The sequence below is a fragment of the Psittacula echo genome (assembly GCF_963264785.1).
Source record: "Psittacula echo genome assembly, chromosome: 1".
Classification (NCBI taxonomy): Eukaryota; Metazoa; Chordata; class Aves; order Psittaciformes; family Psittacidae; genus Psittacula; species Psittacula echo.
Window position 1 is genome coordinate 82954867 of NC_137735.1, and position 21050 is coordinate 82975916.

Genomic DNA, 21050 nt, shown 5'->3' on the forward strand with positions numbered 1-21050 from the left:
CCTTCCAAAAGCCAGAAATAAATTACCTACCCCCAGGCACATATTTCTTTTGGAGTTGATTCAATCGTTTATTCCAAGCCCAAAGGTTTTCGGAGTTCAGATTCTCTCTAACAAATGCTGAGGGGAAAAAAAAGCTGATTTTTCTTCAAGGTAACTACAGACATAAGCCTAACCAGCCCTATTTCAACATGCTAAGCAAGGGACAAATGCTTTTGCAAGAGCCAATCCAGACATACATCAAAATAGATCTGATCAAGGCTCAGGGCATATCGAATGCCTGGTGTGGTCAGACGGAATTTCAAAAGGCAGGTCAATTATTAGCAAGAAAACCAACCTTCCCACTGGAAGGAAGAGGAAGAAGACAGACAGCATCGTGGTCCTTTTTCATTCGCAGGAGCCAATGCATCCAGTGCATCCAGAGGGGGCAAGGAACGGCATCTCAGATTCCCCTCCACCCCCCAGGGCTGGGGACTGGGGCAGCGAGTGATGGAGGCACCTTTCCTTTGGTGATGACCAGGGCTGGTTTTCTTTTAGTGTCCTGAAAGTGCAGAGAAATTCAATTCAGAAGATCTTTAGAACTATGCATATTGAGGCATAAATTGTTCAAATAGCCAAACTATCCTGTATTAAACCCGTCTCTCCTAACAGGTCAATCTCCCCAAAACACATAGAAAGAGATAGTCATTACTTTGCTTGCGAAACTGACTGGTGAAGGCTAACAATCTGATATGGATGTAATGCTGAAAAGATAAACAATAAAGCAGTGAAAAGAACACAAGCGGATCAGCCTACAAGGCAAGACAAAACTGGATGCTGAGAAGACAGACACTGAGTAAAGGGCTCCCCATTGAGAGAAACTGGCTCTCCCCATCACTTTGAGGTGGGTTTCTCAGCTTGTATCTGTGCTGCATATAGACAGGCTCTCAGGCGTTGAGATTTTCATGACAAGGATAAAGTGACTACTTATAAAAGGACAAGTAAAACTTCCCTCTAAAATATAAACGAGATGAAATTAGGTCTTGTGGAAAGATGTTAGCAAAGAGTTGAACAACCTCCAAAGCAGTTCAGCTCTGCAATAGCTTTGCAGACCTCAGAATTAAATCTCTATGAATTTTGATACCCAGATTTCTGTGACTGACTTTTTAATAGAACACAGGTTACCTTCTGATAATTTATTAAAGGAAACAGACATTGAAATGTATGTGAAATATCTAAAAGTTAGACAACCAACCTATAGCTAGTGTCACTGGGATGGATGGGGTAGGTATCCATGGGAACATTCTCCATTGAAACGTCTGTCAACAAGAGAGACTTCCTGTGCTTTAGGCTGCAGCGACTTCAAACTTCCTCAGACACTGGCAGCAAAGCTAAAAAGCCAAAGAGAGTCAATGTAAGTTTTGCAGAGAGGCAACGCTGAAGGTAAGCAACATTCCACCCACTTCCAACTCCTCCTGTGTGCATTGCAGTGCGGAGTGGTTATGTCCCAGTGGTCGTCTTTGTTCTGATTCAAAGCAGGCCATTTAAAAAGAATGCTAATCCCCATCCAGTCACAATTACATGACTTAAACACTTGCCCTCACATGGTCACAGTTTCTGTTTGTAGATCACTAGGAACTGGCACACTGTAAGGCACACACTGCAAGGCTTAAATCAAGAAACCTTCAGCCTCCCTGAAGCGTTTCCATTGCTGCACAGCAGCTCCCCTGTGGGCAAAGCCTTCAGCCCCCCAAACGCTGTCTCTGATGCACCCCAGCCTGGCCCAGCCCCTCGTCCACCCCCAGTTACAAGTGTCCTTCACGCTGGTACAATTTTATCAACCTAAACCCATAAGAATTCCCACAAGAATCCATTCGTTTTCAGTCAGCACAAACTGAGAACAACGCTGGTTTGTCTGCTTTTACCTGCCAGGTAAGCCACGCACTGGGTGTTCACCTCAAACTTGTCACAGTTCCTGTGCTTGTTAACCAGAGCTAGTAGTGTGTGTAAAACCCTCACAGTTCTTGCTACAGTGGTAGGAGAAGGGTGCCTGTACCCTAACAAGTGGGGTTAAAAACCGAATACTGTATTTAATGGTCAAGGCATATTTACGAAGCATTAGTATGTTCATTAGCAAGTTCTCAGGACACTTCACACGAAGGGTAAGGAAGCACAACTCTAACAGAAGATGCAAGATGTGTTCTTACCCTTCAGGAGGTATCCCGCTACTGCAAAGTTGAAGTTGAAATTCAACCCAACAAAATGGTCCATCTGCTTGCAGTGCCACTCGAGGGGTCTCCTGATCTCCATGAACACCTCTTCCGGGCTCTGACCAGGAAAAAGAAAACCCAAGAGCTGCTCATGATAGCTCAAGGTGTTCTTTTGACAAGTGACAGAGTAATTTTAAGAGCTTACACTGAAATACCAAGCACACCTTTGAACACAACACACCTGTACATTTCTGTTCCAGTTCAGAACGCAGTTACGTACATCGCAGTTTTACTCTTGGTAGTACCCAAGTGGAACAATTCCTAATGCAAATTGCTTCCCCAGTGTCCAGCAGGACGAGAGTTGTGGTTTTTTCCTGTATCAACAGATGGAAGTGCTCACACAAACCCAGTGTCAGTCAGAGCTGGTCGCTAACAGCTCACCTTGCCGTTGAATATTCGAAGGCTGTCCAGGGTGTGCAGATTCTGCTCAAGCAGGTCTGTACCTGCTGAGTACAGGTTTACTTCATCCAGCTGCAGCACTGCCATGGCTACCCAGAAGAGGGCCTTGTGCATCGGCAAGTCCTGAAGGGAAAGAGAGAAAGCCACGATTTTCAAGTCAAGAAATCCATCACTGAACATTAAATTCCTTAATCACATTCATTAATTTCATAGGCAGAGCCTGTTAATAAAGGACAACCAATGTAACACTTGTGAGGTGGGCCGATGCCAACCTCATGAAGTTTAACCATGCCAAGTGCAAGGGGTCCTACACCTGGGTTGGAGCAATCCCAGGCACAGCTACAGGTTGGGCAGAAAAGAGATTCAGAGCAGCCCTGCGCAGAAGGACTTGGGGGTGTTGGTCGATGAGAAAACGAACATGAGCCAGCTTCAGTGTGCGCTCGCAGCCCAGAAAGCCAACCGCATCCTGGACTGCATCAAAAGTTGCATGACCAGCAGGTCCAAGGAGGTGATCCTGCCCCTCTCTCTACTCTGCTCTCCTGAGACCTCACTTGGAGTATTGTGTGCAGTTCTGGTGTCCTCAACATAAAAAGGACATGGAACTGTTGGAACAAGTCCAGAGGAGGGCCACGAGGATGATCTGGGGACTGGAGCACCTCCCGTATGAAGATAGGCTGAGAAAGTTGGGGCTGTTCAGCCTGGAGAAGAGAAGGCTGCGTGGAGACCTCTTAGCAGCCTTTCAGTATCTGAAGGGGGCCTACAAGGATGCTGGGGATGGACTATTCATCAGGGACTGTAGTGACAGGACAAGGGGTAACGGGTTAAAACTTAAAACAGGGGAAGTTTAGACTGGATATAAGGAAGAAGTTCTTTACTGTGAGGGTGGTGAGGCACTGGAATGGGTTGCCCAGGGAGGTTGTGAATGCTCCATCCTTGGCAGTGTTCAAAGCCAGGTTGGATAAGGCCTTGGGCGGCATGCTTTAGTGGGAGGTGTTCCTGCCCATGGCAGGGGGGTTGGAACTAGATGATCTTAAGGTCCTTTCCAACCCTAACTATTCTATGATTCTATGAATCTTAAGGTCCTTTCCAACCCTAACTATTCTATGATTCTATGAATCTTAAGGTCCTTCCCAACCCTAACTATTCTATGATTTTATGAATCTTAAGGTCCTTTCCAACCCTAACTATTCTACGATTCTATAATTCTAACTTTGAAGGGAAAGCAGACACTAAGTTCACGGGTATTATACATGTGGAACAATCACAGCTTAAGGAGCATCTGCTACCTTCGAACGAGCTGTAAGGTTTTAAGGTTTTTTCCCATTCAGCTTTTGAAGAGAGGCCAGAGACGATTTTTTGCTTTAAAGCTACAGTATTTGTCATTATGGCTTTTAATAACCCTGCCTTTCACCGAGATGAGGTATGTGTTTCTAGGGAAATGGTAGGACATTGCTAGTAGTCAATCCACCGAGCAAGGCCTCTTTCCACCAGAGTTCTGTTTACGGACACCACCTAAAGGGAGGTGAAAAGAAAGAAAACAAAAAGTAGAAAGGTGAACAAACCACTAGAGAAAAAACAATCAGCAAGTTCCTAATCAACAACAGGAAGCCTGCATCGGCATCGATTCCAACAAAATAGGTACGTCAACACACGCACCTCATTGCCCGTCAAGTTCCACAGCTGTATCAGTGGCAGTCCTGTTGCACTGTCATAATTTGTGGCCTGGAAACACAGAAAAACCAGAGTGGGCAGCAGTTCTGGTGTGAGCCGTGAAGGATGCAATGCCAGCATCATTCGCTCCCTATCAGACACCCCTTCCTATCTGTAGGCTGGAGGAAATGTAGCTCCTGCCACCAGGCAGCAGCTGGAACACCCTGTGGGCAAGTTCACTTTCATCACTCAAATCCATACCCTGGCTTTCTGACCACATCACTCACAAGAGGGAACACGCATCCCTTCCCAGCCACACAGCCCTGAGCGGGAACTGATGCTACACCAGGAAGTTCTCATCAAGACCCTGCTCAGCAGCCAGACTTCCAGGCTCTGGCTTTGTTGTCTGTCTTCACACACACAGGATGGGGGGTGCACAGAGTCACAGCAGTAGTACTATCAGCAACAAGACTTTTCCCAACAGCTCCACGTACCTGCACCTCAAGGACTGCGCCTCTGGTCATCTCGCCAACAGCTGCGTCAGCTTCAGGGGAGAAGTGATCCTCATCTTGGGGAAGAGCAGGAGAAAACAAATGACAGTCACAGGCTTCAAAGGCCAGAAGGGACTATTAAGCTCACCTTGCCTGACCTCCTACATCCATTAGGCCAGCAAATCCTCACCCACTGTTGCTGAAACCAGTCTATTAAGCTGGAGATCACACAAACATTATGCCTGCTGGGTTGCTGAAAGGAAGAATGAAGTGCTTTCTAAAGCCACCAGCTAAGTTAATAGGAATTTAAGTGGCTGATGAATTAGGAGGCTTTAAAGATAGAAAAGTGCGTATCTGCGGTACCTTTCAGCGGTCATTAGTGTTTCGATCCTTAATAAACTAAGCTCAAGGGCCTCAGGGCTTCACTGACCCTGAAGACACTACTGACCTGCCTGACCCCCAGCTCCCACAGAAACCCCTTCCGTACAAGGCAGCTTTTTAGGCCCCCAGACATCAGGCATCTCTACCACCATGACACTCTGCCGGGGCTTGAACGGTAGCATTTTGAACACAGAACTATACACGTCAGTCACTTTAGTAGGAAAGTATCAGAGATTGGTTTAACACATTAAAACTAACTTCGCATTTACAGCTACTTTATGACAGAAGGTGGCAGAGTAGTTACAGCTACTTCACTTAATACACTGCCAGCCCTGCCAACTTGCTCTTTAGCAGAGTAATTCACTCTCTCCTCCAAGCCGGAAAAAGCCTGGACATTTATCATCTTTCCCCTGGAGTCTGACAGGTTCTGCCATGCTAGCACATTTAGAAGAATAAAATTCATTTTTTCCAGTCCTTCCTCTAGTCACACCAGAGCTGTGCTTGCAGTAGGAGATGGAAGGTTCAGGCACGATCATTGCTTGCCCACCGCTGGCACCCACTGACACTGCAGTAGGACCGCCAATAGTACTTGTCAGGAGCTCCATTACCTGCAAGAGGCACCACATTGTCCAGTAAAACTTCTGCTCCTTGGAAAGGCACCAATAAAAAGTCAGACCTTAAAGAAAAGAGAATCCATCAGAATAAGAACAGGGCTCTAAGTCACTCCTGTATTCTTTAAGGTGACATTGATTAATCAATTGCTGTAAGACGAATTTAGTTTAACATTGATGACAGTCAAAAACAACCTCCCAGCAATCTAAGCAGCAGCAGCAACCCATTGTCTGATGAGCACGCCACGTTGGACTGGGCTCCAAGCAAAAGCCACCTCCACCATGGAGGCTTGACTGCTTTCCTCCCACCTCTGGGCACAAGCAACTATTTAATGGGCTTGTGTAAGAAAACCCTCATCCAATACAGCTCTCCCAGACAGTGGGGCTGGAGCATAGAGAATCCCAATCTTACTCCTAGCTCAGCAACTAACTACACCTTGGGGCCTCCCAAAGGCATCCTTTTGCTCAGCTGCCATGCTGAAGTGACAGAAGTCACAATTTCCTCTTCCTTCCCCTTCAATAAAGCCTTGCGAGAGCTTGCTCTGCTGCCAGGGAACCCACCCCTGCTGCTGAGGCAAACCTTTCTACCAATTCCCACTTCAGCTCTGGAAAAACCCAGAAGGAATTCAAACAATACAGATGCCTCTGAAGAAGATTCGAGCCAGATATGGCCTCAGGCCATGGAAGAGGAGCTACAGACCTGATTGGTCTGAGTGTGTCAGCCTTCACTTTGGCATATCCTCCATAGTCCACATATCTGAGTTCCACTTCACTGGTCTCTTCAAAGTAGCTGATAACTTGAGCCCGTAGCCATGCCCCATCCAGGCCTGGAGCTGCGCAGATAATACCAACTGCGGAACATAAGGGTACAGAGAAGAAAGCTCAGCGGATTTCCAGAAATCAGCACTCCAGGCATTAGTTATGATGAATAACTCCTTTCCATGTGATGCACCCTCCACTTTAGACCATGTACAGACAGTGACACTACGAAGATGTGCGAGTAGCTCCACACTTTGTCAGCAAAAATATACCAGGTGCCAGGTAGATAAGAAATAACCCAAGACTGACTTACCTCCTTCCGAATTTCAATGTGCAACTATGTGGCTGGAGAAGTATTCAGCGATGAGTGGGGTGAGGAAGAACAGAGCTTAAAAAAAAGCCCAAATCAATAGAATAACCAACGAACTATCACACCTCATGCACTGGGAAACCTCCCAAGCCTAACTCAGGGCAGCAGGATTTCACATGACCCTCGAAGTTTCTTAAGTGAACGGTCAAGTTACTTGCCTTCTACTGGAGTTGGCAGGGTTGGAATTTCAGGTTGAGAGTAGCAGACGCACATCTGCTGCTCAAGGCTCCTCAGGACGTAGAAAGTGGGGTGAGTGTGCTGCTGCAGGAACATGTGCCCTGCATCAACTTGGTGCGCCACGACCACCGGCACAGTGACTCCATCCGGGAGGAAGAGCTGTCACGTGGAGGAAAGAAGCTCTCATTAGTGTTCACTGCAACTCGAAGTTTCCTTCACAGCAACTCCCTGTTCCACCAGCACCTCCTGAGGCTTACAGCCACGGCACTGTAGTATTTCACTTCTAAAGACTGCTTTGGATCAGGAGCAGAAGACTACCCATTGTTAACTGCATGCTGTTCTCAAGGAAATCACACTTGGGCTGGGGCCCATCTTGTTCCCAAAAAGACTATCAGCACAGAGCAGCTGCAAGACTTATTTACCCAAGAGATCAGTGAGCAGAGTCAGGAATGATGGGTCAAGCCATGCTGCACTATCAACGCTGTGCAACTTGCCAGGACTCCCTGCCCATGGAGGTTCTAAATATCAAGGTAATCTTCACAGGGATTGTCCAAGATTTGTCACAGAGGCCTTATTTTCAAAGTCCTTTGCCCCGGCTGCTAGAGAGCCACTGTGCCGGGCAGCTTCCGAGCATTACCGTGCTTGGAATACATCCAAAATGCCTTTCCTTTCCCAGCACAAATTCACTTCTCCAGAATAAAGCCTATCTTCACATCCAAGGAAACAGTTACGTGCACCGTTACTACAGGCACAATGGGAACAGTAGTGGAAGAACAGGTAGATAACCCCGATCTATTAACAGCTAAATCAGCTGGATAACAACCAGCCACACAAAATCACACTGAGTTTGAGGGCGTCTGTGAGCCAGCCACATGGATACAGCATCCTACAATGGCAGTGACCAGCAACAGCCTTCCGCCCTGACATCAGCATAGCCAGCAAGCTGGGACTCACCCAGGCAGTCATAAGGAGGGAATGAAGTGTCAGTGGTGCTGCTGGAAGTAGACCGTGGACGTTGGCATCAAGCTCAAGGAGCTGTGTCTCGCCAGTCAGGCTCAGTACTTTTTCTACTTGATGCGGGAAACCTGGAAGACAAAGTCCCACAGAAGGTCTGTAGCACAGATTTGGTGAGGACAACCCCAGCCTTGCCACATGAACCAATATAGCTACCAGAAGCCTTCTGCACTACAGCAACAACTTCAGTTTTAGCAGATTGGCCATGTAACCTGGTAGGAGACCAACATGAGCTGATATACACCCCATAGCTCCTCCTGTAGGCCAGCTAACACTGGATCCTACAGAGAGATGAATTCAGAGAGCAAATGCAGACCCACCAGCACTTGAGGGCTAAATAGTCATTTCCTGGGGAAATTAAACACGAAGATTTATCTGCACATGTCCTGAAGCAGGAGGGTTACAGCACATAAAATGCTTGTTCACCGTGCGTGTGTAAGAGCATTTTCAAATCGCTTACCTTGTGGGCAGTCTCCATCTATTCCTGGTGCCTTGCTACACTCATTACATGGGTCTGGACCATTCTCTCGCAGTACTCCATTGCTGTATGGTACTTCATTGTCTTCAGGCAGCTTCAGAGTAGGCTGAGTCTCACTTGGGCTGGAGCTCTGCCCAGCACTTGTGTCTCGGGTCGCAGATAAACTACGTAACTCTGAATGCTGGCCCGATGCAACAGCCAGCACTGTGCTCTGCAGCGGGCCCTTCACACATGCCCCACCTTCACATGTGGATGTGCTGCACACAGAGCCCTCCCTAACCAAAGGCACCTTTTCTGGAGAACCTTTGTGGTTTTCCAGAGGAGTCCGACCACCTCCTTGGGACTCACTGCACACAGGGGTCTTCATCTGACAGTCTGTTGTGGCTCCCTCAGTGGGGCTTTGTGTTAAACAGCTTGAACATGTAACATCCTGATCCTGTCCCTCTGTCTGCGGGGATGTCAGGACCGCAGCATCATTCTTTCCAGCAGCGTTCGTATCAGCTACTGGAGCTTCCTCTGCAAGCGTCTGATCACTGGAAACAGCACTTGCCATCTCCAGAGGTGTCTCAGCTTGGCTAGCAGCAGCCTGGCAGAGCTGAGTGGACCCATCACCTGCAGGAGCGGGCAGCACTCCCTCACTGCGGACAGGCTTCTTCTGCCAACAGTCTTTTGTGTCTCCCTCTTCAGGGCTGGATGAACAGCCACGTGTTAAACAGCTTGAACGTCTCACATTCTGACCCTGTTCCTCTGCCTGCAGGGATGTTGGTACCACACCATCACTCCTAACATTCTCACTGCCTACTGGAGCTTCCTCTGCAAGCATCTGATCAGAGGAAACAACACTTGCCATCTCCACAGGTGTCTCAACTCGACTGGCAGCAGCCTGGCAGATCTCAGTGGACCCATCACTTGCAGCACCCCACAGCACTTCCTCAGTTGCTGCCAAAATGACCTCGGAAACAATCCGTATTGTCGCTTGCTCAATTTTCTCAATGTCTTCCTTGCACAAACCCACTCCTCTAATCTTCTCTCTTCTCAATTCATCTCCTTTTGGCTGTGTGTCCTCCTCCTCCTGACACACAGGGACAGTACTGGCAATTGACCTGGACACGTCTTCTTCCCCTGCCTGCTCCGAACAGGCAGACTCCCAGGGCAGAGAAACACAAGCAGGGACACTCTTTTCGTCTTGAGATCCCGTTTCTTCTAGTTTTTCACTGTCGTTCTCAAGGGTGCTGGGCTGATTCGTTGTTACTGGCAAGTCTGGCGAGAGATCCAGCCTCTCATCAGGGTGACACATAACAGAGGGCATCGTCAACCCTGACGTCAGCAGGGAGGTCGAGGTTTTGTTCCCTGTGTCTTCCTCTTCCAGCAAGGAGAGCTGTCTTCGAGGAACACATGGTTCTGTTCCTGGTGCGGAATCCTGCTCTGTCACTTCTTCCTGCTGCTCTGCAGGACCTACTGCTTCTTCATCTTGATAGGTTCCATGCTTTTTTCTATGGGAATAAATCCACCAGCACCCGAGAAGTGCCAGCACTCCAGGTACGGCATACGCGATGTAATTCCGGAAGCATAAAGGCATTTTAGAAAGTCTCAGCAGTTATAGCTAGAAGGAGAACCAGAAAACATGTTACAATAGCCACAGGGAAGGGAACAGGAAGACTAAAGCTTCATAAATGCCTTGAGGTATCTCTAGTAGTACGAGCAGGCTTGTTTTCCATTTGCTTTTTAAATTCACATCTCTGCTCTACAAGAGACCGCAGAACGAGATCCTTACCTAAGACCAGGGATCTCTGGACATTTCTCACCATTACAGTCATCAGTTTCACCTTAACCCCCCTTTCTACGCAAAGCCGTTTCACCTTCTTTCCCCTGCCTCCCCTTTGCTACACACACGGACAGCATCCAGCGCTGCAGCCTCTCCAGCAGCAGGCTGGGTTCAGAACACCGCTGGACCACCACTTTATTCCACGTTAAATTTCCTACATGGACAGCTGCTACTCTGACTTTTCAGCTGAAAGCTTTCTCTTTTACTCCGGAAAGCGTGTGAACCCTTCGCTGCCTGGACGCCACTGGGACTCATGTCCCACCCATGCTCCTCCATCTACAAGCCTCATCTAGGTTATATAAGGCAGGGCTGAGAGGCCTTCCCGTTCCCTTCAGGCAAGCCTGCGGCTGGCACACAGAGCTGAAGTTCCCTACATCCCCAGAACAAAGAGTGCAAAGGACACTCAGTTTATATTTTCACTGGGCAGGAATGAAAGCAGAACCCACGTGTCTGACAATGCTTACACACAAGAGGCTTTTCTCCAAACAGGCCCCAAGACTTTCACCAGTAAGCAACAAAGATAAAGATTGTTTTCAGGAGATAAAATCCTAGGGATGGAAACCACCCACTGGAAAACAGTATTATCTAGTTCCTCTTCAGAAGTAGAAAGGAGTATAAAAAGACGAGACAATCAAGTCAGTCTCTCGACTACGCTTACTCTGTCTCAACCAGAAAACATCTTGGTAAAGATCAGGGGGATGAGGACAAGAATGAACCCCCACACTCGCCTACCTTACTAAACAAAGGCAAGGACAGTCAACTTATTCTACTTGCTCGCATTAGGATCCCAGAGCAGTTTTAAGCCACCTCGTTTCTCTCGCCAGCACAAACAACCCTTCAGAAGACACATCCGTACTGAAGCACGAAATCAGACTCTACAACTCAAAAGAGTTCTAAAGCAGGTATGTTTATTACGGCGCCGGGTGCAAGGGGGATCGCTTCTCCTAACTTGCACCTCGAGAGGTTAAGCGAGCAGATATTTATTACACACAAACATGCATATTCATTAGGTTCGAGAGATCGGTGGGGAAATTACAATTAGTTTAGGTACTCATTATCATAACTCTCCTTCCTTTTGGTGCTTGCACACTGCCCTCCGATGGTCGTGGGCAGGGGTCCTCAAGATGAAGTAAACAGTCTTCCTCAGGGTGCACTTTTCACCTTCGGCACAGTCGGATGCCCCAGTAATCACAAAGGAGCTGAAACCAGCCATATCTGCAAGTTTCTGATAGCTGGCAAAGATTTAGAACAGTGGGACCTTCGTCCACAAAATTTATTGCCTCCCAAGCTAGCAGATGTTCGGGAGTCACTGTCTCCAGCCTAACTGATAATTAGAAGGATGGTCACTCATTAGAAGGATGGAAAGAAATAACTCACTCTTGTTAGCAAGACTACTAAATTCTGTTATCACACCACAGACTTACAACACAAATGTTGTTCTCTAGCTTAGACCTAAGTTAAAAGTATCTTAACCCTAGGTTTTCCAGGCACTTGCTTTCCTTATATCAAGCCCCCCCTTTTCTTTTACCTTTGCAAATCCTTTTGCTAGATAACTCCATTTTGCTCAGGAGTTCTGGCAAAGTATTTACCATTCCAACTAGTTGCCTAACCTTATGTCTTTTCCCATCTTCATAAACAGTTACAGACCTTTTACAATGCCAAAAAGAACACTAGCATGTTACAAGTAATCAGCGTTAAAACAATCATTATTACGATTCCTGCAACCAGCTGCCTCAGCTAGGAGAGATTAGGTAACCATGAAGTTAACTTTCTCCGTGTTTCTTCAAAAACCCAAGAGGTACGTATCATCCTTGGTCATTGCATGAAATATTTCAGTTTATTTCCAAATTTCCTCCAGATCTGTTTCAATTCTGCCACTTTGATCTATATAGGAACCACTGATTATGGAACAAACCCCTCCTTGTGAAGCCAAAACCTGGGTACCACAGCACCTATGGTGCACGCGCCTTCCAGTTGAGGTAGAGTCTTAGGAGCATTTTCTCCACATAACCAATACTATCCTTTCCCTTCAGGCACGGGCCACCACTGAACTATGATACCATCCCTATTAATAGTGTGATTGTAATTTGAATAGTGACCTACACCTCTGGCATTTCTTTGTACACAGGTCTAATATTCTTAAACCCAGTCTCCAGATCTCAAAGGGTGAATCGGATAATCTAAACCTGTCGCTCTTGTCCCTAATATTCTTTTAACACCAACAAATATCAATAACCTTCTTTTCTCAGGAATTCAGAAAAATCTATTTGCCACTCTTGTCCTGGATAACTTCCTCTCCCAATTGTCCCAATTTGATTCCTATTGTCAGTTTTAGGATTATTCTTAAGACAGAGCTGACATTGTTCTGTCACTAACTGAACTATGGTGTATAGATTCCTTCCTATAATCTGTATATAAAGAGTTGCTACCCAATGAGTTTTATTATGTTCCTCCTGAACTAACTTTCAGAGGTGATTAGAGGGAATTACAGTTTGCCCATCAGGTATCTGAACCCAACCCTCTTGGTTTTCCTGTCTTTTCAGATCTTCAATCAACTTTTTATCCTCTCTTGAATATCTAGGTTCAGATTTCTCAATTGTTAGCTTGCCATCAGGGATTCAGGACATGATTTCAGATTGTTCAGCTTCTTGTTTGGCTTCAAAATCGGCCAAATCATTTCCAGTTCTCTGATTAGGGTCACCTTGTTGATGCCCTCTACAATACGTAACAGCTACTTCCTCAGGTAGCTGAGCAGCAGTTTCTGTAGCATGTTTAATCTGTTTCCCTTGTACATTCGAAAGTCCTCATTCTTTCCAGATGGCACCATGTGCATGGACCACACCAAATGCATATTTAGAATCAGTCCAAATATTTATCCTTTTGTCTTTAGCCAATTCCAGGGCTCTCATTCTGCCTTTTGGGTGGAGGTGTTTGCGGGTAAAGGTTCAGCTTCTATTATCTGTGAAGTGGTGGTAACGGCATATCCTGCCTTTCGTTCACCATTTTTCACGGAGCTACTACCATCAGTAAACCAAGAAGCAAATCCCGTTGGCTCGAATATACAGCCTCTACAGTGACCAAGCAGTCATGTGTTAGCGGTTCTGTCGGTTGCTCCTGCAAAAAGGATGCTGGATTCACAGCATCAGTGACCACAATTTCTGTATCATCGTGTTCCACAAGGGTGGCCTGGTATTTTACAAACCATGAAGGAGACAACCAGTGGGCTCCTTTCTGTTCCAGGACTGCTGATACAACACGGGACACTAGCACAGTAATCTTTTGTCCCAAGGTGAATTTGCAAGCCTCTTCAGTATTCATGACAACCGCTGCCACAGCCCTTAGGCATCCGGGCCATCCTTTGCTCGCTTCATCCAGCTGTTTCGAAAACTATGCCACTGGCCTTTTATAGGGTCCTAGTTTCTGAGCAACTATTCAATTTAGTCAATAAGGTATACAGATTAGTTACTACTGGATGAATATCCTCTACAATTTTGTTGATTGCTCTGAGATCTTGAACCAATCCGCAACTCTTCCCATCATATTTCTTTACTGTCCAGATAGGAGTATCATATTCCAATTCACATTCAATTAATAATCTATATTTTAAAATTTAACAATGATTTCTTTGATTCCCTTTGATCTTCTACTTTTAAGGGATATTGGTTTATTCTAGTTGGGCAGGCCCCCCTCTTTTTATTTCCACTAAAACAGGCAAAGCATTTTTCGCCGTACCTGGACCTTCAGATGCCCAGACTCCCACAGATATACCCGATTAAGGATTTCTTCTATTTCAGGGAGGTCTTTCTGTTCACTTTTCTGTTGAATTAAAGATAAACTCAAAACTGTAATTAATTGATCGGTTTTAATTCTTAATTCCATTTTGCCTTCTTAAATGTTGCTTCTCACCCCTTGTGTCTTGTAGGACCCAAACCACAAGACGCCCCCTGCTTCTTGTGGGTGTCCACCAGCAGCCAGATATACACCTTTACCTACCATCCGTGCTCTTTACCTCGCATAGGACGTCTCCTTACGACTGATAGGTATCCCCTTTACCTGGTTCAAACATACCTGATGATTCACTCGGGATGGTCCTTGTCTGCCCCTGTGGTGATCTGAGTCAGTGGGGGAGTCCTCCCGAGAAACCTCAGGGGCTCCCAGAGGAGTCTCCAAGCTAACTGATAATTAGAAGGATGGTCACTCATTCAAAGGATGGAAAGAAATAATTCACTCTTGTTAGTAAGACCACTAAATTCTGTTATCACACCACAGACTTACAACACAAACATTGTTCTCTATCTTAGACCTAGAGTTAAAAGTATCTTAACCCTATGTTTTCCAGGCACTTGCTTTCCTTATATCAGTAGAAGGTTAGAGATGTTTGCAGCACAACTTTCACAGAGAAACCAGATAATTCATTCTCAAGGTCCGAGAGGAGAGTTCAGCAGGCACTTGCTCCAGATTTCCAGGGCTTTCCACACACAGGAAGGCCTGCTCTGAGGGCAAGCTGCTTCCAGTCCCTAGAATAAGAGAGACAAGGACAGTTCCCAAATGATGGAGCCCACATTCCCTGCAGGGACGTTCCCCACAGCGTTGCTGGTCCCTGCCTCTTCTGCTTCCCTCCTGCTCCAGCACTCGAGAGGTTATGCTTCCAAACCCCAAAAGCAGTGGAAACCGAGGCTGGAATTAAAGACAAGCAAGCAAGCAGGCAGCCAAATTGGAAATGCAGCTTCAACAGCAGAGACAGGATGACTCTGTGCAGATCCTATAGTTACTGATAGAGCACTCAGGAAATAAATCCTACCTGGGTGAAAGAGAACTGGACAAGGCTGGCAGAGTTCAAACTAAATGGGACCACGTGGGCTCTTAAAATTTTCCATGCTAAAAATAACCAGTAGCACATGCTCTGCCTTATAGGAGGCATAGGAACGGGAGTTGACAAAACCCTAAAGAACTGGAGGCCACACCTTTAAAAATCAGTTATTGCACAGAAACACTTATTCGACCTACCCTTGCCATCAGGTGTGTTTTCCCTGAAAGCTGAACCGGTGCCCGTGTCCCCAGGCTGCAGGCCCTGGCACGGCACACTTTGAGCACCAACCAGGCTGTATAGCCTTCCTATATACCTCTCTCTTTGGTGGGGCAAGCAACCATCACCCAGAGGTGGGGGCCACCAAACATGACTCAGTAGCTGCAAGCACACAAAGACAGGAGCCAGGCAAGCAAAGTCTCATCTGGATGGCACTTTTGAAAAGAACTGAACAGGTAAGTGTCCCTATACTTCAATAATTAAAGGTAAGGGTTGTGCATCAATTGCTGCTGCTTCAAACACCAGTACTGCGAGACAAGAACAGCAGGAGACTCCCCTTAAGCAATACCACCTTTTCACAGCCCAGTTAACACAGGCTCCTCTGTGAATGAAAGCTACAGTGAAGCCACTCCACAACCTTGAACTATTTAAGAACTAAGTCCTACGTCCAGAGGGGTAAATTATGACATAGGTAAAAGGCTGAAAAAGCTGGTTGTTGGAGAGCTAAAAAGTAGGACTGTGGAACAACAAGTGCTACCACCCCCAGGCTCTCTTATCTCCAAGATAAAAACCTGCTCTTGATGTTCCTAAAAGAGCTCACCCCCCACCTCTGCAGCTGAGGCTGCTTTGCTGATGGCCCAGGCTTTATTGGTATTTCATCTTATAGTCACTTCTTCTGTATCCTTCTCACACTCCAAGCACCAAACATTGGCCCAGCACAGCTCCACACTCCAGCAGCACCACTTCTGGCCCAAAGCAGAACCCCAAAGAGTTTCTATGTTATACTCAGTTTACAATGCAAGTATCAGCCTAGTTAAACTGCAGCAGGCTTTTTCCTGATGTTTTGGAAATCACCAAGGAGCACTTGTATACACTAACACCAACCACCAGCAACCCTCCCAACAGGCACTGATCACCCCTGAGCTCATCACTCCTGCTACACAACTCATCACAGGCTATCCTCAGTAGTTAACATTAACCCTGACTGTCAAGCTCCTTAATGCATGTTCTACCCTATTACCTTCCTACTCCAATCATTTCATCATTTATGGTTTCCTCCCAGTGAATCCTCTATTACAGACACCACTTTGCCAGAAAGGTGTCTCAGATGCAGAAGCAGACTTCAGAAACTGCTTTTGCACCACTTCACCAATAGCACCTTTATCTTTCTTGGCTGTTCCTCAGAATTTGGTGGAAGCTTGTTGCTGGCTTTTTTTATTTTGCCAGCTTTGGTGTCCTCTCCAGAAACAGTCAGCTCAAATGTTCTGCCTCAAACCATCCAAAAGGGTTTAGCCCACAAGCCAGAGGCCACACGACCTTTCTGTTCTCACCCAGCTTTAAATTGCAGTGAAAGTCCTCTGATTGAGGCTAAGGCACTCTGTGCACAGGTACCCCTGACTGGGCAATCAACACCACTTCTAAAGCCAAGGGGGGCTGGAACTGATGATCTTTCAGGTCACAAACAACCCACTTAATATCACTTGTTGGGGCTCTTTCCAAACAGCTACCTCCTCAACACACCTTCCAGTCCAGACTCAACTCTTTTAAAAGCATCCTCTACGATACAGGCAAAGCAGAATTTCACAGAAACTACATCCAATGCTTAGCATTTTCCATTTGCTTCTCCACAGTGAAGCTCATGCAGCCCTTGCTATGGGCAGTAGTGGACTGTCCACTACAGGGCAGCTTGTAAATTGAAATTTCAAAGCAACCAGCTACGTCAAGTGCCCAATATCCAGATCAATTCCCACAAAACAGGCATGTACAACACTCTGGAGCAGAGACTAAAGAAAGCTAAGGCTTCCAATATTCTCTGCACGCAAGGCAAGAACCAGACTTGCATTTTCAAGGAGACAGACTGGCAAGGTTTAAATCACAACACGCTGATACCACTGTTAAGAACAGCGAGAAAAGAGGCAGCACCGACACCAAGCAGGTATCTGGAGAACAGCATCAAGACCTACTCACTAGATTTACTGTGCACAGCAATGAGAGCCTGATAAGCAGCTCCTCAAAACAAAAGCTGCACTAGACATAAACAGAAAGCAAGGAGTAGTGGTTTTCAGTTGGAAGTCTTGTGCCTGAGGCTTGGCTTGCTGAGAGCAAGTAGCAGAAGCACCCACAGAAGAAGAATAGCAAATATTAGTGGAAGAGGCACTTTATATTCCTCTGCACTAGGAAGGAACTGCAGAGGCTCCAGAGAGTCATCTGGACTGAATGAGCAGGGACATAACTGGTATGCACTGAACCAGCTTGCTAAGAGAAGTTACACAACATACTTGAGACTGATGAGAGGCCTGTTTCACTTTGATCTGTATTACAGTAGCACCGACGAGCCCTTGCCCAAATTACACCAGGGGCTGTTCTCAGAGACAGAAAGGCTTCCCCTCAAGACTGCAGGCTGCCTCCCTGCCTCGGCTTTGGCAGCCCTTCCTTTAAAAAGCAAAGCCAAGGCAGATTAAGTCACCTTCCTATGGTCACATCAAGATGAAGGAAAGACATGAATGGCAAAGAGGTCCTCCAACTCGAGAGACAGGAGCCCATTCTCTCACCAGGCAAACAGAACACTATACTCCAACTTGGAATACTTTAGGGAAGTGACGTGCAGATTTCTTTCCTGCACCCCTGAACACCCAAATATTTTCCTTAACCCTGCATTTCAACAAGAAACGGAATACAAGTCCCAGCTAATAACAAACAAGGCCCTAAGGTTTATGGAGACACACACTCCAATCCTCATTCCATATTCCCAATTCCCAGATTCATCCCTGTGCAAAGCTAATGTCCCCAACACAAGAGGCACATGCAGATCATGAGCTTTTGCCAAGAACTGCTGCTATTTATACACAGGAGTCAAAAACCAGCCACAGCACATGCTAAAAGTTTCTCATCCTCATTGCCAGGTGGCAGCAGAGGTCAAAGGCAACCGGCAGCTCTTCAGGTCTACCAGCAGTGATTTGTCTGCTGAGGGAAGGATTTTCAATGATCTTCCATGAAATACTCAGCTCTGCGTGCAGTAAGGTACACGACCCACAAATTCAGGGCCAGCTTCCAGCCAGGAGCAGCAAAGTGAAACAGAATCCATGTAGCGGACAATAAAACCCCACAGTAACACAGCTTAAGACAATCATCTACAGAAGCAGCCAGTGACACTCAAACTTGTCATCACCTTCAGCAAGCCCTACGAGAAGCAAACTCAACAGCCTTCATTTCCAGGAAATATTAAGCACCTGCTGGATAAAACAGCTTCTTCCAAGTATCTGAAAGAAGCTGCCTGAAGTTAATCATCACTTCATGAAGTTTAACCAGCCATCTGCATTCACAGCACTGTAGTTAGAAAACAGGATTTAAAAAAGCCTGTCATTAGAACTGAAAGCTTACACAATCAAAAGTAATTAATTGTTTTAACTTTTGCTACTGCTTCTAAAGGTTGCCTCGGACAGCTCATCTTATTACAGTCTCCCTGGACACTAGAAATATGTTAAATAACTGACATCAGGTAAGTGCACATGAAAGATGAGAGCCACGGATAAGTGCAGTTTGTTGCTTTGAAAGCATTATGCTCTTCAGCTAAACCAGCACACTCCACTGCTGCACAAGTATGCATGGACATACGCATGGACTGAGAGTCAGGCTTCTTTGGCCTGGAGAAGGCTCCTGGGACACGTTACTGCAGCCTTTAAGTACCTTGCCGACAAGGAATCTGGAGAGGGGTTAGAACTGGATGAGCTTTAAGGTCCCTGCCAACCCAAACCAGGCTGGAATTCTATGATTTAGTGCACTAGCAGCACATGCAAGCAAACCAATTAATCAAGAACTAAACTGTGCCATCAAGATACATGCAGAGAAGCTGTACTATCCTGTATCAGGAGCACAGGTACACAACATTAATAGATGACAGGTACCATACAGTGCACAGTATCTCCACCCTTTGCTCAGTTAGCTCTTTAAAGAATGAAGAGTTGAAGTGACTTGAACCAGGTCACACGGCAAGCCCTGGAGGAAGAGCAAACTCAGCTACATTGCTCCAACAGCTCCGGTCCATGTGCTTCCAAGAGAAAGCCATCCCTCCCTCACGAGTTGTACCACACTCCAGCACGCCACATGCTCCTCCTTGGCTACACCGCACACGCACGCTGGGCTGCAGCTCAGTAGATCATTCACAGGACAGGAGAAAAAGAAAGCTACCATCTACCACTACTGCCTTCCCCAGCAATAAGCCATTTCCTTTCACCTGAGACAAAGTCCACAGAGGCTCTGATAACACTCAGCAGGCACAACCACCAACCCCACAGAGGCAGCACAAGACCTTGTGAACATGCAAAGCCAGAATTACTTCCATTCTGCAGCCCCTTCCTTTCCTGTAGCAGACTGGCTGTGGTCAACCACACCTTTTGCTGCTAATCCTTACTACTGCAGATAACTCTCAGTAAAGGGTGCCCTCACCAAGGTGCCTATGCATTTTGCATTCCCTGCTTCATGATACAACTTACCGGACTGTGTGTGATAAAGCGCTCAGCCAGGCATAGACCAAGCAGCCCCATTCTGGAACATGAGTAACTCGGATCTCACTCGCTTCAAGAAGGGGGAAGAAGAATGAAAAACAAAAGATAAAAGTCAAACAACAAGGCCTCTTTCAGGGAGCAAGGCTACTGAAACATTCCTTCCTCAACAGCAATACAAGTTAATTCCTTTGCTCTCGAATGTGTTCCATGCTGGCTTACAAACAAGCAGAAGTTACTGCACTATACGAAAAGCTTGCTAATAACAGTTTTTCTCAATCGTTACCATAACATAAGCAAGCCTTGCCCTACCAGACACACAAGAGACAACACAAGGCACCCTTAATCTTTACTACCTCGTCTGCCACTCTTACGTCATCTCCCGCTTTCCCTTCTAAGTAGCTACAGGAGAGTTCATAGCGAGAGCGAATCACATTTAACACCAATTCACACACTCCTCCGGCCTGCACAGCCGCTTCCCTCAGCAATGCCCAGACTTTGCTATTGGCAAGTGGGAAACAAGCAATAAAAACCACCTAAAACCAAACCTACCACACGTAAGACCCCAAAACTACCACAGGCCACTGAGGAGGCCTTGGCACCCCCCTGCCTGCTACACCGCCCGGCGCACAGCACCCCTCAGCTGCTGGGATTCTGAGGCCCGCTTCCCGCCGCAGCCCGCCCCTCAGCCCTAGGACCCCGGTAACCAAGAGCCCCACCCCCGCCACGGGTGACCTACGGGCTGGACCGCGGCGGCGCTGACCTTGGACGTGGCGGAGCCGTGCGAGGGCCTGAGGAACGGCTGCCCACGGGGCTGACAACGCGGCAGCAGCACCCCGGTCCCCTCAGCCCCACACCGAGCGATGCCGCTGACAGCTCGCGGCCCGCTTCCCGCCACTGTCTGCGGGGCCTGGCAGCGCCCCGCCGCGGTACTCGCGGCCTGTCCAGCGCAACCCCACGCTCCCCGCGCCGGGGCCCGGAGCAGCTCCCGGCGGCGCAGCATCCCCCGGCGGCGCAGCATCCCCCGGCGGCGCAGCATCCCCCGGCGGCGCAGCATCCCCCGGCGGCGCAGCATCCCCCGGCGGCGCAGCATCCCCCGGCGGCGCAGCATCCCCCGGCGG

The 21050-nt window shown here is 47.2% G+C and overlaps 1 protein-coding gene across 11 annotated transcripts; it reads right to left on the reverse strand.

The window, feature by feature from the left end:
• Positions 1–399: 399 nt before the first annotated feature.
• LOC308218042 (uncharacterized protein) lies at positions 400–21029 on the reverse strand. Of its 11 annotated transcripts, none has more exons than XM_080611597.1 (15): positions 20693–21029; positions 19921–20002; positions 14134–14918; positions 8559–10179; positions 8039–8169; positions 7066–7243; positions 6479–6629; positions 5776–5843; positions 4790–4863; positions 4302–4367; positions 3932–4157; positions 2428–2768; positions 2184–2304; positions 1232–1367; positions 400–538 (listed from the first exon to the last, which is right to left on the reverse strand). In XM_080611597.1, the coding sequence occupies exons 4-11, from the start codon at positions 10153–10155 to the stop codon at positions 4098–4100; spliced, it is 2325 nt and encodes a 774-aa protein (XP_080467723.1). In that variant the 5' UTR covers positions 10156–10179; positions 14134–14918; positions 19921–20002; positions 20693–21029; the 3' UTR covers positions 400–538; positions 1232–1367; positions 2184–2304; positions 2428–2768; positions 3932–4097. The 11 variants fall into 11 exon arrangements, with proteins under 11 accessions (XP_080467723.1, XP_080467720.1, XP_080467721.1 ...); XM_080611594.1 differs by having other exon boundaries at positions 2428–2560; positions 2628–4157; XM_080611595.1 differs by having other exon boundaries at positions 2628–4157.
• Between the last annotated feature and the right edge of the window lie 21 nt (positions 21030–21050).

What these genes read in the sequence shown, in the direction of transcription:
- LOC308218042 (XM_080611602.1), bottom strand. Translation starts at nt 10,155, where the DNA reads ATGCCTTTATGCTTCCGGAATTACATCGCGTATGCCGTACCTGGAGTG. An exon ending in CAATGTGGTGCCTCTTGCAG is followed by an intron (nt 4,864 to 5,775) that starts GTAATGGAGCTC and finishes CTCTTCCCCAAG; the next exon opens with ATGAGGATCACTTCTCCCCT. An exon ending in GCGCAGTCCTTGAGGTGCAG is followed by an intron (nt 4,368 to 4,789) that starts GTACGTGGAGCT and finishes CTGTGTTTCCAG; the next exon opens with GCCACAAATTATGACAGTGC.